The sequence below is a fragment of the Alosa pseudoharengus genome, unplaced genomic scaffold (genome assembly GCF_046254945.1).
Source record: "Alosa pseudoharengus isolate Yale_2024_CS ecotype anadromous, Long Island Sound unplaced genomic scaffold, YU_APseudo_1.1 YU_APseudo_1.1_scf_17, whole genome shotgun sequence".
NCBI classification, from domain to species: domain Eukaryota; kingdom Metazoa; phylum Chordata; class Actinopteri; order Clupeiformes; family Clupeidae; genus Alosa; species Alosa pseudoharengus.
In genome coordinates, this window is record NW_027468640.1 from 24,424,510 (window position 1) to 24,436,518 (window position 12,009).

A 12,009-nucleotide genomic window follows, 5' to 3' on the forward strand; every position below is an offset into this window, starting at 1 on the left:
GGCAGTACCGATGTCTGCCACCAGGGGTCTCCGTTGCTCCCTGGTTGCAGTCCGCGGGGACACTTTTGGTCAAAGACCAGGAGTAACCCCGTCAGGAGCGGAGCCGAGTGAGCAGGGCGGGCGAGCGAGCGAGCCGAGCCGAGCGTCCCTGAGCTCAGGCTCTTCGCACCGCCTCGCCTGCACGCTAATGAGGAGCGCCAGAGCTCCCCTGGCACCGCTCCCACCTGCCCGCCACCTCCTCGCCCCGACGCCACGCCACGCTATGCTGCGCCGCGCTGCCCCCATGCCAGTCAGCCAAGGCTTTACTGTAACTCACCCGCACGGCAGCCCTGGCACACTCACAATGCCCTGTTTTTTTTTTTTTTGGAGGGGGTTAGTGTGTGTGGTGTTGGAACTGAATGCAATGAGAGCAGATTAGAACGCCCGTGTAAATAGAGGATATTCTTTCACAGGGTGGCTTTGTACAGCGCTGTGAAGTACACAGGATTACAAACAGCTTGAACTTGAATTTACAAAAAAAAAACTTTTTTTTTTTTACATTTGCCCAGTCAACCAAAAACAAAAACTAAGTCCTAAATCCAAAGTTATCCATGAATATATCTTTAGTGATACAACAGGAATACTCAAAAAGGTTAACACCCACATCCACCCCCCAACACACACACAAACACACCCCAAGAGGAGCCGACACTGGACAAATAGTCATCAGCAGTGAGTCAATGGTCTTTCCATTCCGGTGATTCCCAACATTCCAGTGACGAGGGGGATCACGACCCCACCACATTCCGGGGGGACAACGCCCTTTTCTCTGCTTCTCCCAGCAGTGGGAGCGTCAGCTGGAAATGCCACAGGCGGGATCCATCAACGGGAAGCCAGAGTGCACAGCACAGCACTCCCTAAAACCCCCCACCCTGCCTCTCATCCACCAACACATAGGGATCCATTAGCCATCTCTTTCAGAGAGATCATCTCCTTCACATTAGGACAACATACAATGCCAAGGCACAGCCTGATTCTGTGGATCTGTCTGACAACTCACTTGCCATAGCAGCCATCAAGATACCAGCTATAAACTTAGTTTCAGATGGCCTAGCAACAAGATAGCATCACTGTTTGGACACTGTTGCCAAGACACCGGCAACTGACTTCATAATTAAACTGAATTTTGGGCCTCAAAGTCAACAGGAAGCATGGGTTCATCATCTACACTGCCTTCAAACTCAGTCAAAAACGAAAGTATCTTACAAGGCCTTAAAACATCTACCAATAGTTGATTTGGACATGACTCGATGCCTTCCTGCCAATGAACGTTATCTTAGAAGGCAGATTCCGTTTTGGACAGACAAAATTATGTGGATCATAGACCGCCAACAGATATCAATAAGAGAAAAAGCATATTCAAAAATGACTTGTGTTCACAGAAATCAATTAGTGGACATGGCAAGTGAAAATGAAACTGGCCCAATACTGGGGCTGCATTTCTCAGCTGAGTGAGACCGCGGGGGGGCGGGGGTTCAACCTGACCACACCAACCACATTTACACAGCACTAAACTGACTGACCACTAACATCTGATGCAGGCTACTCTCAAACAACTGCCTTAATCCAGCTGAAATGGTGCAAGGTTTTTTGTTTGGGCCTGTTCAAGAGGTTTGAGACAGTCATGATGAGAGAGGTCTCGTTGCTTAAACCCTTTTCTCTTTTCTTTTGCACAACAAACCCACAAGGAGGACAGCAAAAGCCAGGAGGAGTAGAGCGACGCAACTGCTTGATTCACTTGGCAGAGAGCTCTTCCGTGGTGCTTGAGGACACGGGAGAAGAATGAGGCCTCTTCATGCAAGTCACAAGACACCAGGTCAGAAATTGGGCTTGTCAATTCTCAAGCTGTATGGCACCATTAGCCAATTACACCAACGTGAACATGAGCTGCATGCATATGACCCAGCTGCGATGACGGTTGAGCAATATTTGACCACCCATTCTACAGCCCAAGTGACATGCACTGAAGCAAGACGCAGTGTCACAATCTCACATGATCACAGAACTGTGGTTACAACAGACCTGTAGTATGTCATCCCACATCATGACTAAACTTAATCTTAAAGGCTCTGGCCTGGGAGAGGGGTTACCTTGTGCAGTTCGATGCTCTCGATCCACTGCTGCCGATGCTCGGGGTCTTCCGCCCGCAGGTACCACACGCTGTCGTTCACGCTGATGTCAAAGCGGCACTCGTCAAACTCGTGAGGCTGAAAGAAGAGGAAAGGCAGAAGAAAAACACACAAACTGAGTTTGGCAGCTCCACTTGGGACCGAATGGGGGATTGGGTGGGGTGAGGTGGGGTGGGGTGGGGTGGGGTGGGGTGGGGTGTGGGAGTTGGATGTGCTGTACTGTGCCGTTGATGGCAAGTCAGGTCACGCGAACACAACCGTGAGTTTCCCTGCAAACCAAACAGACAAGGTCGCAGTGTCCAAGGAAGCTTACGGACTGTGACGAATGACTGCCAGAGTTTGTCCCCCCACACACACACACACATATACACACACACACTGATCAAATACAAACTGCCTTGGCACCTGCCAGGTTCACCTCAGGTGTTTGAGAGCTTCGCTTCGTATTCTTGGATTCCTCGTTGCAATCACAGACAAATTAGTGTGCTCCTGGTACAGTGTGACATTTCACAGGGGGGAGAACACCAGACTTGTCATCGCATACCCAAGGCTCCTTGCTTATTTTGCAGACGCTGATGAAAACTATTGGAATGGCATGTCCGTGCTAAAAGCACCAGGGAGATTTCTGTTGCTGAAAGAAAATCTCATTTCCTGCTCAAAAATGCACAGGATTCTTGTGAAAATTGACAGCCTTGAGCTTATTTGTGATGTTTATTTCATTACATTCACGCAAAGTTATCACCTACTTTAAGGCATTTCTTAGGGATTGAAAGGAATTGTATTATTATGTGATCCTTTAGCACACTACCACAAAACCTTTGTTCTCCTTTTCAAACCGAGCATAACGGGTTTCACAAAACTCAGATCCAGGCCATGATGTACATTTAGTTAGCATTTTTCTTTCTTTTTTTCTTTTCACAAACTTAAACAAATACCTTTAGCACTGTGTCTGCAGGTTACTGAAAGATCAAGCTGAATTCCAGGCTGCAACAAATCATTCACACATCTCACTAATCACCACTGTCAAAGAAAGCCTTCTTTGGACTCCCCCCCCCCCCCCCCCCTCCTTTATTTCAGCCAGGTTAGACCCTTGTGATTCAAAATCTCATTTCTGCAGAGAACAGTCTTGTTAAGCAGCAGTGACAAACATTAACTCTGTCCAAGGAGCATGGTCTGAATGTCTTGACCTTTCGCTGTTCCTTTCCCTCCCTCTCAGACACAATGGCGTGCATAAGCGGTCATACTCAGAGAAATTAACGGGCAAATTAAAGAAATAAGGGAACTGAGATGAGAGTGTTAGAACTAAAATATACCATGAACCACATGTCTCTGGTCAGGCACAATTCAAGATCTCTGATCATGGACCGTATAGACACACTGCACTGAGCAGGGTTTCCCGCAGGAAATGTGTTAGTCAAGGTGGTAGGTCGTTGGTCCCGGGGGGGAGGGGGGTCTGGTATCGGTTGCCACCCGAGCCGGGGGGGGTGGGTGGGTGGGGGGGGTTGTTCTTGTATCGGTTGCCGTCGGTGGGGGGGTGTGGGTGTTGGCGTCTTGTTTGTGCGATACACTACAGACTCTGTATATTTAACAATTATTTATTAAACACTACATTATAAATAAATAACCAGCTTCTCAAAATAACAGTTAACAAAGAACAAAGTAACAACACCAAACAAACTATACAACAGTATAAAAATATTTCAAAATATTTGTGTAATTTGTGCAATTTTAACAAAGACTATTACAAACTATAGAACAAGTGCAAAAGAAAGTGCAAAACAACAAAATGCAAATGTGATCAGTCACTACTTATGGCAGAGCTGACAGAGCTGTTGGGAATCTTAAAAAGATCATTTCAAGGGCCCTTTGGTAATTGCACTGTTTTACTATTGGACCATTAATGCTTATCTTCATGCAGGCTGTCAGACTGTTGACCTGCAACCTGTTCCGCAAGTCTGTCCTGATCTATACACCGAGAGTGAATGAAGTTTAGATCATTTTATAGTTTTGTGTAATATGGATGGAATTTGAGCGCGGAGCGCTTTTTCATTTAGAGGCCGGAGTTTCCGCTCTGTTCCGCTCCCATTCGCTAACACCACGAGTCTGAGGCATGCCCACTAATAAAACCAAGACCGTTAAATTTCAAAGATATTGGCCATATAGCCTAAGTTCGTTGATGGTGATGGAGTTAGCTAAATAATGTGGGCCTGGACTGTCAGTCTTGCGCGTTCGATTAGACGCGCAAGTCAACACTGTGCTGAGAGCAGGTGTCTGTTTACTCGGCCGCTTCTCAGGTCAAATTCGCGTCAGGTCAATTTAGCTCCCCGGTCCCAAAGAACTAAGAGCAACGGCAATATATTTCACTCAGAACATTTATTTTAAAAGACTGCAACACTGATAGTGCAACAACAAAACAAGCTTGGCAACGTTAACTAAAGGGATCAGTCGGGATTAATTGCCAAAAGAACGAAAATGACAAATCACGCAGTCGGCAAAATATTTTAAACATGCGCCAAACGGATGAACCCAGCATCGGTGCGTCGCATAAATTAAAACACAAATTGAAGCAACAACTTGATCATTGGACAACCCTACCACTAAAACCTTTCCATAGGCTTGCAACGTTTATGACATAAAAAGTGGAATATGAAAGCATTTCATCACACCTGACAATTAAACAGAGTTGTGGCTGTTCGCGATTTGACTGATTCTTGAGAACGAGGAGCGATATATTTGCACCACTCAGCTCCGCTCACTAGCTCTGATTCGGAGGCATATCACATATGTAAAGATTATAAAATCTGATTATTTTTCGATTCATGACACGTTTCTTCTTATTTTTTAATGCGTTCTGCGGAGAAGGGAGATTGGCGTTGGTCACGGTTTGGAATGAAAGGGAGAAAACAGGACAAAGTAACACATTTTGGTTTTTTTTTGACGACGTAGTTAAGGCGGCAGGCTTGTTTTGCCAAGGCGGCCGCCTTGACTGCAAAGTGCTGCGGGAAACCCTGACTGAGCATCTGGCTATAGCATATAAACACAAAATATTGAAGACAAAGGCCAGTGATTTGGGGTGATAAACCTGAAGCTGAAGTGGAGGGCTAGTATGGCTTGTATTTCAACTGTGTGGCATACATCAGAGGGGCCTTACGTGAGATCTTCAAAGGAAACACAGGAGCTTGTTTAAGATACTTTCTGAGTTCCTGGTGCTCCTCAAGCCCATATAAGTGCATGCGCTGCAGGTCCTGTCGGAGGTTCTCCAGACTCCAAAAACATATAGCTATTTATAGTCAATAGCTATTTTTTCCACAAATTTCCATTGGATTCCCGTTGCCATTGCTATTCACTGGAGCGGCACAAATATGTGTTAACAAACAACCTAGGGAATAACGTAAAAACAACCTAGGGAATAATGTTACATTCCATGGAATGACTATTTGTTTTTAACCATCAAGGGTTTACTCTTCATTTTCCTAAAACACTCAAGCAAACGTTAGCAAATCTGTCTGTTTTAAATACAGGACAACCTCCATGGAATACTATGGCCCAGCTACCACCATCACCACTAATGGAGCTATTTACACAATAAATATACAATAAACAATGATGGTGAATAGCAATTCAAAGTACTTTTCATGGACCATTTGATCCTATGTACTTTCAAGGATCAATGTGTACACTGTGATACGGGCAAGCAGTACATCACTTACTCACTGTCTACCTGTCAATCTGTCTAGATGCAAATGTAAAGCAATGGCAGACAGCAAAATAGCTCTTGCTAATTATTCAGTAATCTAATCTAATCTAATTTAAAATTGCGCAAGAACTGGAGACTACTAGAATTGGATCGAAGGGCATAATGTGTGTGTGATGATGCACCTCTGGTCCTGACAAATGAGCCTCATTAGAAACATGCTGTGGGTCACATGGTCTTCGGGCCTAGACTACTTCCACAAGGAGTCATCGTGCATTCCTCTTGCGGGCCCTAGGCCACTCAAAGCAGGCCCCTCTGACCCCCTTCTCTAGTGCTCGGGATTTGGCACATGGTAGGAGTGACTCCCTTTGGCTGACTCATTTACATCCTGTAACTCAGGTGATTTGCGAGCTTCACATGACTGACTTGGCCCCAGACAGAAAAGACGGCGGGGGGGATTAGGAGGATGAGAAAATGGGAGAACACAGTGGCCCTTTCAAAACCTTCTGAGCCAGCGAGGGAGCGAGCGAGCGAACCAACCAACAAGCATGGAGGCCTCCTGTGAATGTCACTGTGCCAGCGTCACAACTAGTAAGCCTCGAATCTGATGATGGACATCCTGAGTGAGAGCGTAACTAGGGTGAACCTTGTTTAGACCACCAAGGGATCACCATTCACTATTTCTTCAAAACGTTACTCAATACACTAAATATTGTTGACTGCATGTACCACAACCAGAGGTAACAATAACAAACGTGTAATATCCAAAGTTGAAAAAAGCAATGTTAAATAAGTAATGATTACCATCAAATATCAAAACAGATTTAGCTTATCGTGCTTTTCTGGGTGTTTACTTGGACCATTAGATCTCCTCCCCTAAGGCCTGTGAGCATTTGATAGCTCAAAATGGCTATTTGGCGTGTGTTAATTCGATGTTTATTGATCTACGCCAAGAGTCTTCTTGGCAGTCCAGCCCACAAAGACACAAAAGCTTTATTTTGGAATCATGGGTTACAACAATGTGTAGGACCTGGAGGGAGCCGCTATCCTTCTGGGTCCAACACTAAGATAAGCAGAGAGGGATCCAAGCTTGGACACAACAACGCCCTTCCCTCCTCCGCAGAGCAAAGGCGGAATGGGCTGCGCCCCTTCGAGCACCAAGGACATGATGATCTGCAGTCTCCCATTAGTGTCCGCCGCTGGAGTCTGGTGCAGCACTGCCACACAATTTGACTTGGACACGCTCGATAAAGCCTCCGTTTTTACTGCTGCTCGCCTCCTCTCTGTTCATGTTGTGCTGACCACTGTACTGTGAATGCTGCCTTGCCTTCCAGAGTAAAGGAGCTCTGCATAGCAGCAGAGTTGGTTAAGGAATCCCTGGAACTAATCTGAGCTAACAATTAACATTATGCAGCCAGAGGTCCCAAAGGTATACTTGCTTCTGGCCACATGTAACCCTTTATATTTTATCCGAAACATCTCAGATAAGAGTTAAGATATACATTTAGCACAGCTCGCAAGTCCCTTTGGACTTGGGTGTCTTGTCAACCTGCTTGCTCCACCATTCTCGCGAGATAAAGAACCCCTAAGACCGATAATCTGCATGCGTGGAGGGTAAACAGTAATAGCTGAAGGTTACTCGCGGCTAATCAGTGAGCCGCTACAAGGAAAAAAAAAGAAACCACTGGTGACTGTATACTTTGTTTGGGTTAATCCTTTACTCATTCATTACAACACACATGGCAGGGCCTAAGAGGCTCGAGCAGCGTTCTAAAACTACAGAGAGAACTCACAGGGACGTATAGCACAAACATGTACTTAAATAGACTTTGTGAATGTGAGCCTGTCCCCTTCTCTTGAGTAATAATGACAGGTTTGGACTACGCTGATAGATAGACAGGCAGATAGGCTGCTTGGACTTGAACCCCATCGGCTCTGTAGCTTCTAGCAAGGCCTTTAACATAATTACCTTTGACACAATTACAAACAGAGGGAGTCTAAGACTACCACGTTGATAAGCTTTAAAGTGTAACTTTACAGTCGATGGGTGTGTTCACAAAGCAATTAAGGGGGGGCGGGGGGTAAGTGGAGTTTTCTGGATAGTCTAGAGGAGCTGTACAATGCTCCATCTCCATATCCTTTCTGACTCAAGGTCACACATTTCCTCAGTACGAATTACAATGGTTGAGAGAAACTGGCCAACGACACACAGTGAGTACACACTTCCAGAGGAAGGTTTTGAATGACAGCATACTATCGCTTGTTCAAACTCGACTCGACTGAAAAACCTGAAACCCCCCCCCTCCTTCTCCTCCTCCACGCTGTTCCCCCGCTCAGACAAACACAGGCACATATGAAATGGGCGTGTCTCACAAGTACACAACAGTCTCTTTATTCCAGAGAGAGTTCAACTGGGAGAAAAAAAAAAAGAAAAAACTGTATGCCTGAACATTTGTCAGAGGTTGACAATAACCCCTTGTCACAACACCTGCTATAATTCTCGCATATAAAAACCGGGAAAATAAAAGGCGCGCCTTCAAAAGCGTCCCCTGGTTCTAATGACTCTGTCCAATACTACTCCATAAAAAGAAATGTTTGATACTACTCCATAAAAAGAAAGGTATAAACAAACTCTGCCACTCGTCAACTGACACAGGACTGTTTATATGGGAGTACTAGATTTACAGTACTTATGCAATCAGATGTTTCTGTCTGAAATGTTTACATGAGTTAAGGAGCAACAGACAGGATTTTCCAACAGTGAACCTGCACTTTTGAAGCCCCTGACTCCAGGGCAGGAAGTCTTTGTATTCTCCTCAAAGCAAAAAAGTCTACCGTCTATTGTATAGTGAAAATCTTGTGTTCTTGGCTGCTGTATTATTTTGATACTACACTATCGTTAACTATTGTGCACAGATTTTTTTATGAAGTCAACCTTATTTTAACTCAACCACATACTCTGTGTGAATACAGAGCAAGACAGCATAGTGCAATGCTGTGCATTTGTCACTAAAGAAGAAAAAGAAAAAAAAAAAAAATAGAAAAAAAAAAAACCAGATGTGGAAGCAAGGGAAACGAGAGTGGGTCAGCAGCCGCTCTGGATCAGTGCCGTGACCCAGACCCAGTCCTGCGTTAAGCTGGCAAAACAGGCTGCCAAGCTGTGGACTTACCGTGATGACAGCCTTGCTGAGGCACAGCGAGCCGCGGCAGCCAAACTCGCGCTCATGCTCCGACTTATAGTAGCTGAGGGTGTTCTTCCTCAGAACCACCCACCGGTCCTGCCATCCATGAATGTAGTTGGTCCACTGCAGAACAAGAAAATAAGTTATTTTAGCAGAGGGAATGTGAGGGCACATCTGAATGCGAATCTTGGCGCATTTGTGGAGTGATGCTGCAACTGTAACTTAAACAACACAGCATAATTCAATGACTCACTTAAAAATGCACATGTCATATCAAAAGCAAAATGAAGAAAAAGAGGAAAAGAAAAAGAGGAAACTCTTCAACTGTAGAATGAGAGCCTCCCGTATACACAAAGCGCTTTTGAACATCATGATGCCAGAGGAGTGTGTTTTTGGCTTTATGCCAACAGAGCCATACAGCAATCATCTCCTACAAAACATTCTAATAAGATTATCCGCTATAGTTAGATCATGGCCTGATGCAATTGACAACAGCCCCTGTGCAGTTACAGCATTATGCGAAAGAGTAACAGCCTCTATGCTTATCAGTTCAACAACTGGACATCGACGATCGCCACTTCGACACTTTCTCCATAACCGAAACGTACGCTATGTAGGGGAATAGAAACAGAGGCACATTTGTCCAAATGTTGGTATTAGTAACTAAAGGCTGCGCGAGAAAAACGCAGCTCGACCCAGGGGGAAATGGAAAAAACACGTCACCTGACTTGATCATCCTCGAGTTTGTTTACGAAATCCTGACAAAATTTGGCAACGCCTGAATTTCCCATCACATGTAAAACTAACACACATAAATTATTGTTAAGTTGTAAACGAATACACTGTACGATATGTTAAAATGAGTAACGTTGTTGTTTACTTGCCTTGCTGAGGACGCCACCGAATTCAACAGGCTGTCCCAATTCAGGGTCCTGATCCTCGTCGGATCCAGATGAATTCCAGCTATGATCCGACATTTAGGTCTTGGAGTGGTGGGATGTCACACCGAAGGAATACTATTAAAAAGGTCAAAGATTGAAAGAAGGTATATTGTAAACCACAGCAGAGAGCCCACACTTGAACAAGTTGCGTTTAAAACATTTCTAGCTTACGCCAGAAAGGCGTTGCCTTGGAGGGGAAGCTCATTACAAAAAACACCTGAGACCTAACCAAAATACATAGCTAGCTTGCTAGCTTGCTACCAAAGGTGGAATAGAGTACTCACTGGTGGAGGAATCTCCTGCGGTTTTCTTGCTGAAAGCCAGGAGCTGTTAATAATTAGCTCGTCGGTATAGGTCAAGAGTTTCGCTTTATCACCGCAACCTGCGATAGAACATTCCCCCAAGTCTGTGAAAACGAGCGCAATCCTGGCCTTAGTCCGCTAACCTTAGCGAGCTAGCTAGCCCGCTAACTGTTACCTCGGAGATTAGTCGCCAAGTGTTTGCGACAGTAATGAAAATCACTCCTTACGAGGGCATTGCCAAATGTTATGTAAATCTACGCCAGTAAATCGAATAAATGGTCATTCAATTATTTTCAATCTGTGTCCACACAGCGGGAGCACATGATGAGTGCAACGTACGTGACTGCCAAAGTTTTGCATTCAGAGCTTGCGTCTGTCTGAACACATGTCTTCAGACTCCCCTTCCGGTTTTACAGCGTTTCTACATACGCATTTAGCCTACGTTTGTTTATGGAATACAGAATGGCCTAGCGAGCTGTCTTGTCAGATGGTTGAGCACGTGGCTTCCTAAAGGAGGAGGGCCTAGGCGCTATTTTCTAGTGACGTTTACATGAGGCTGCTGTAAAACTGTCAAAAACTATTTATCTAAATGTATGTTTTTTTGTGAAGACCAGACAAATACACAACAAAATATGTGAAAATACAGCATACAAAATGGTTTAATGTGCGTGCCTCATAGTTTATTAAAGCCATCGTGATTATAGGCCAAGGCTAAAACTCAGAACAGCATGTGAAACAGCAAGGTATGGCAGTGAAACAATGAGCCCTAGGCGTAATAGAGATTATAGCAAATGTTTTCTGACTGACAAGTGGTGGACATTACTATAATGAGAGGCAGTGAAGACCCTAGTGTTCAAGTAACAGCAAACCAAGAGTAGGCTAGGCTATTGGAGTTTATGATCACAATAAAGCATTGCCTTTGCTGAGGTCTTATTTATGAAATCCTCCCTGTCGTGTCATTAGGTGAAATATTTCAATTAATCTGATATCAACAGGCATCATTGAATGTGTGGGCCTAATTTCTTAGTTATTTGTTTGAATAATTTAATAATTGTTAATTTGTCTTCAGTCCAGCAGGTCTCGACGTTAGGTCAGAGACCTACGTAGGTTTTCAAAATCGTCAACTAGCCTAAGTTGCATGGTTCGATGGCGCCCCCCTCAGGTTAGATAGAATCATTTCTGAAAGAACCTCAACCCGGACGTCATCTGAGGGCGATTGGACCTTTGAAATTACCTCCAATTACAGTAGTACATTAAACCCTGCAAGGTTGTGACAGTTAGGCTACGTGTGCGCAGGCATGCTATTCTCCTCTAACACAGGTCCTTGCAGACTAGATCTGTTCCTACCTTTTTGGGATATCTTTTCAGTGATACTAGCATCTGAATGTATGTGTGTGTACGTGTGTGTGTGTGCGTGTTTAGGCCTACCATCAACCTCCCACCCCACCCCTTTTCTAAATATTTCCAAATGTTCACAGTCTTTCTCTGCTGGGGTGGTACATTTTTATTGGCATGAAAAGATCAAAACACACACACACAGTGGGAGGAACAGATCATAAGATATTATAGAACATTGTGCTGAAGCTACTGAAGCCATATTGCTTACTAAAACTAAACAATGTAGCCTAGTCACTCTAGATTTTTTTCAGTATACTGAAGAGGAGACTATCCAAATACATTTTGCTGATGACTCACTCTATAACTGTAAAACAAAGTCAAAAT

General features: G+C 44.5%; 1 protein-coding gene across 5 annotated transcripts in view; it reads right to left on the reverse strand.

The window, feature by feature from the left end:
- The window catches only part of cert1a (ceramide transporter 1a), a 31,829-nt gene extending 21,119 nt beyond the window's left edge, over nt 1-10,710 (reverse strand). For 2 of the 5 annotated variants that reach the window (XM_076289040.1, XM_076289039.1), the window contains exons 1-4: nt 10,270-10,710; nt 9,929-10,060; nt 9,033-9,167; nt 2,130-2,246 (exon numbers count right to left, since the gene is read on the reverse strand). In XM_076289040.1, coding sequence (XP_076145155.1) covers nt 2,130-2,246; nt 9,033-9,167; nt 9,929-10,021 — 345 coding nt within the window. In that variant the 5' untranslated portion in view covers nt 10,022-10,060; nt 10,270-10,710. The remainder of the gene's footprint in view (nt 1-2,129; nt 2,247-9,032; nt 9,168-9,928; nt 10,061-10,269) is intronic. The other 3 variants (XM_076289043.1, XM_076289038.1, XM_076289042.1) reach the window with 2 other exon arrangements.
- Nucleotides 10,711-12,009: the final 1,299 nt, after the last annotated feature.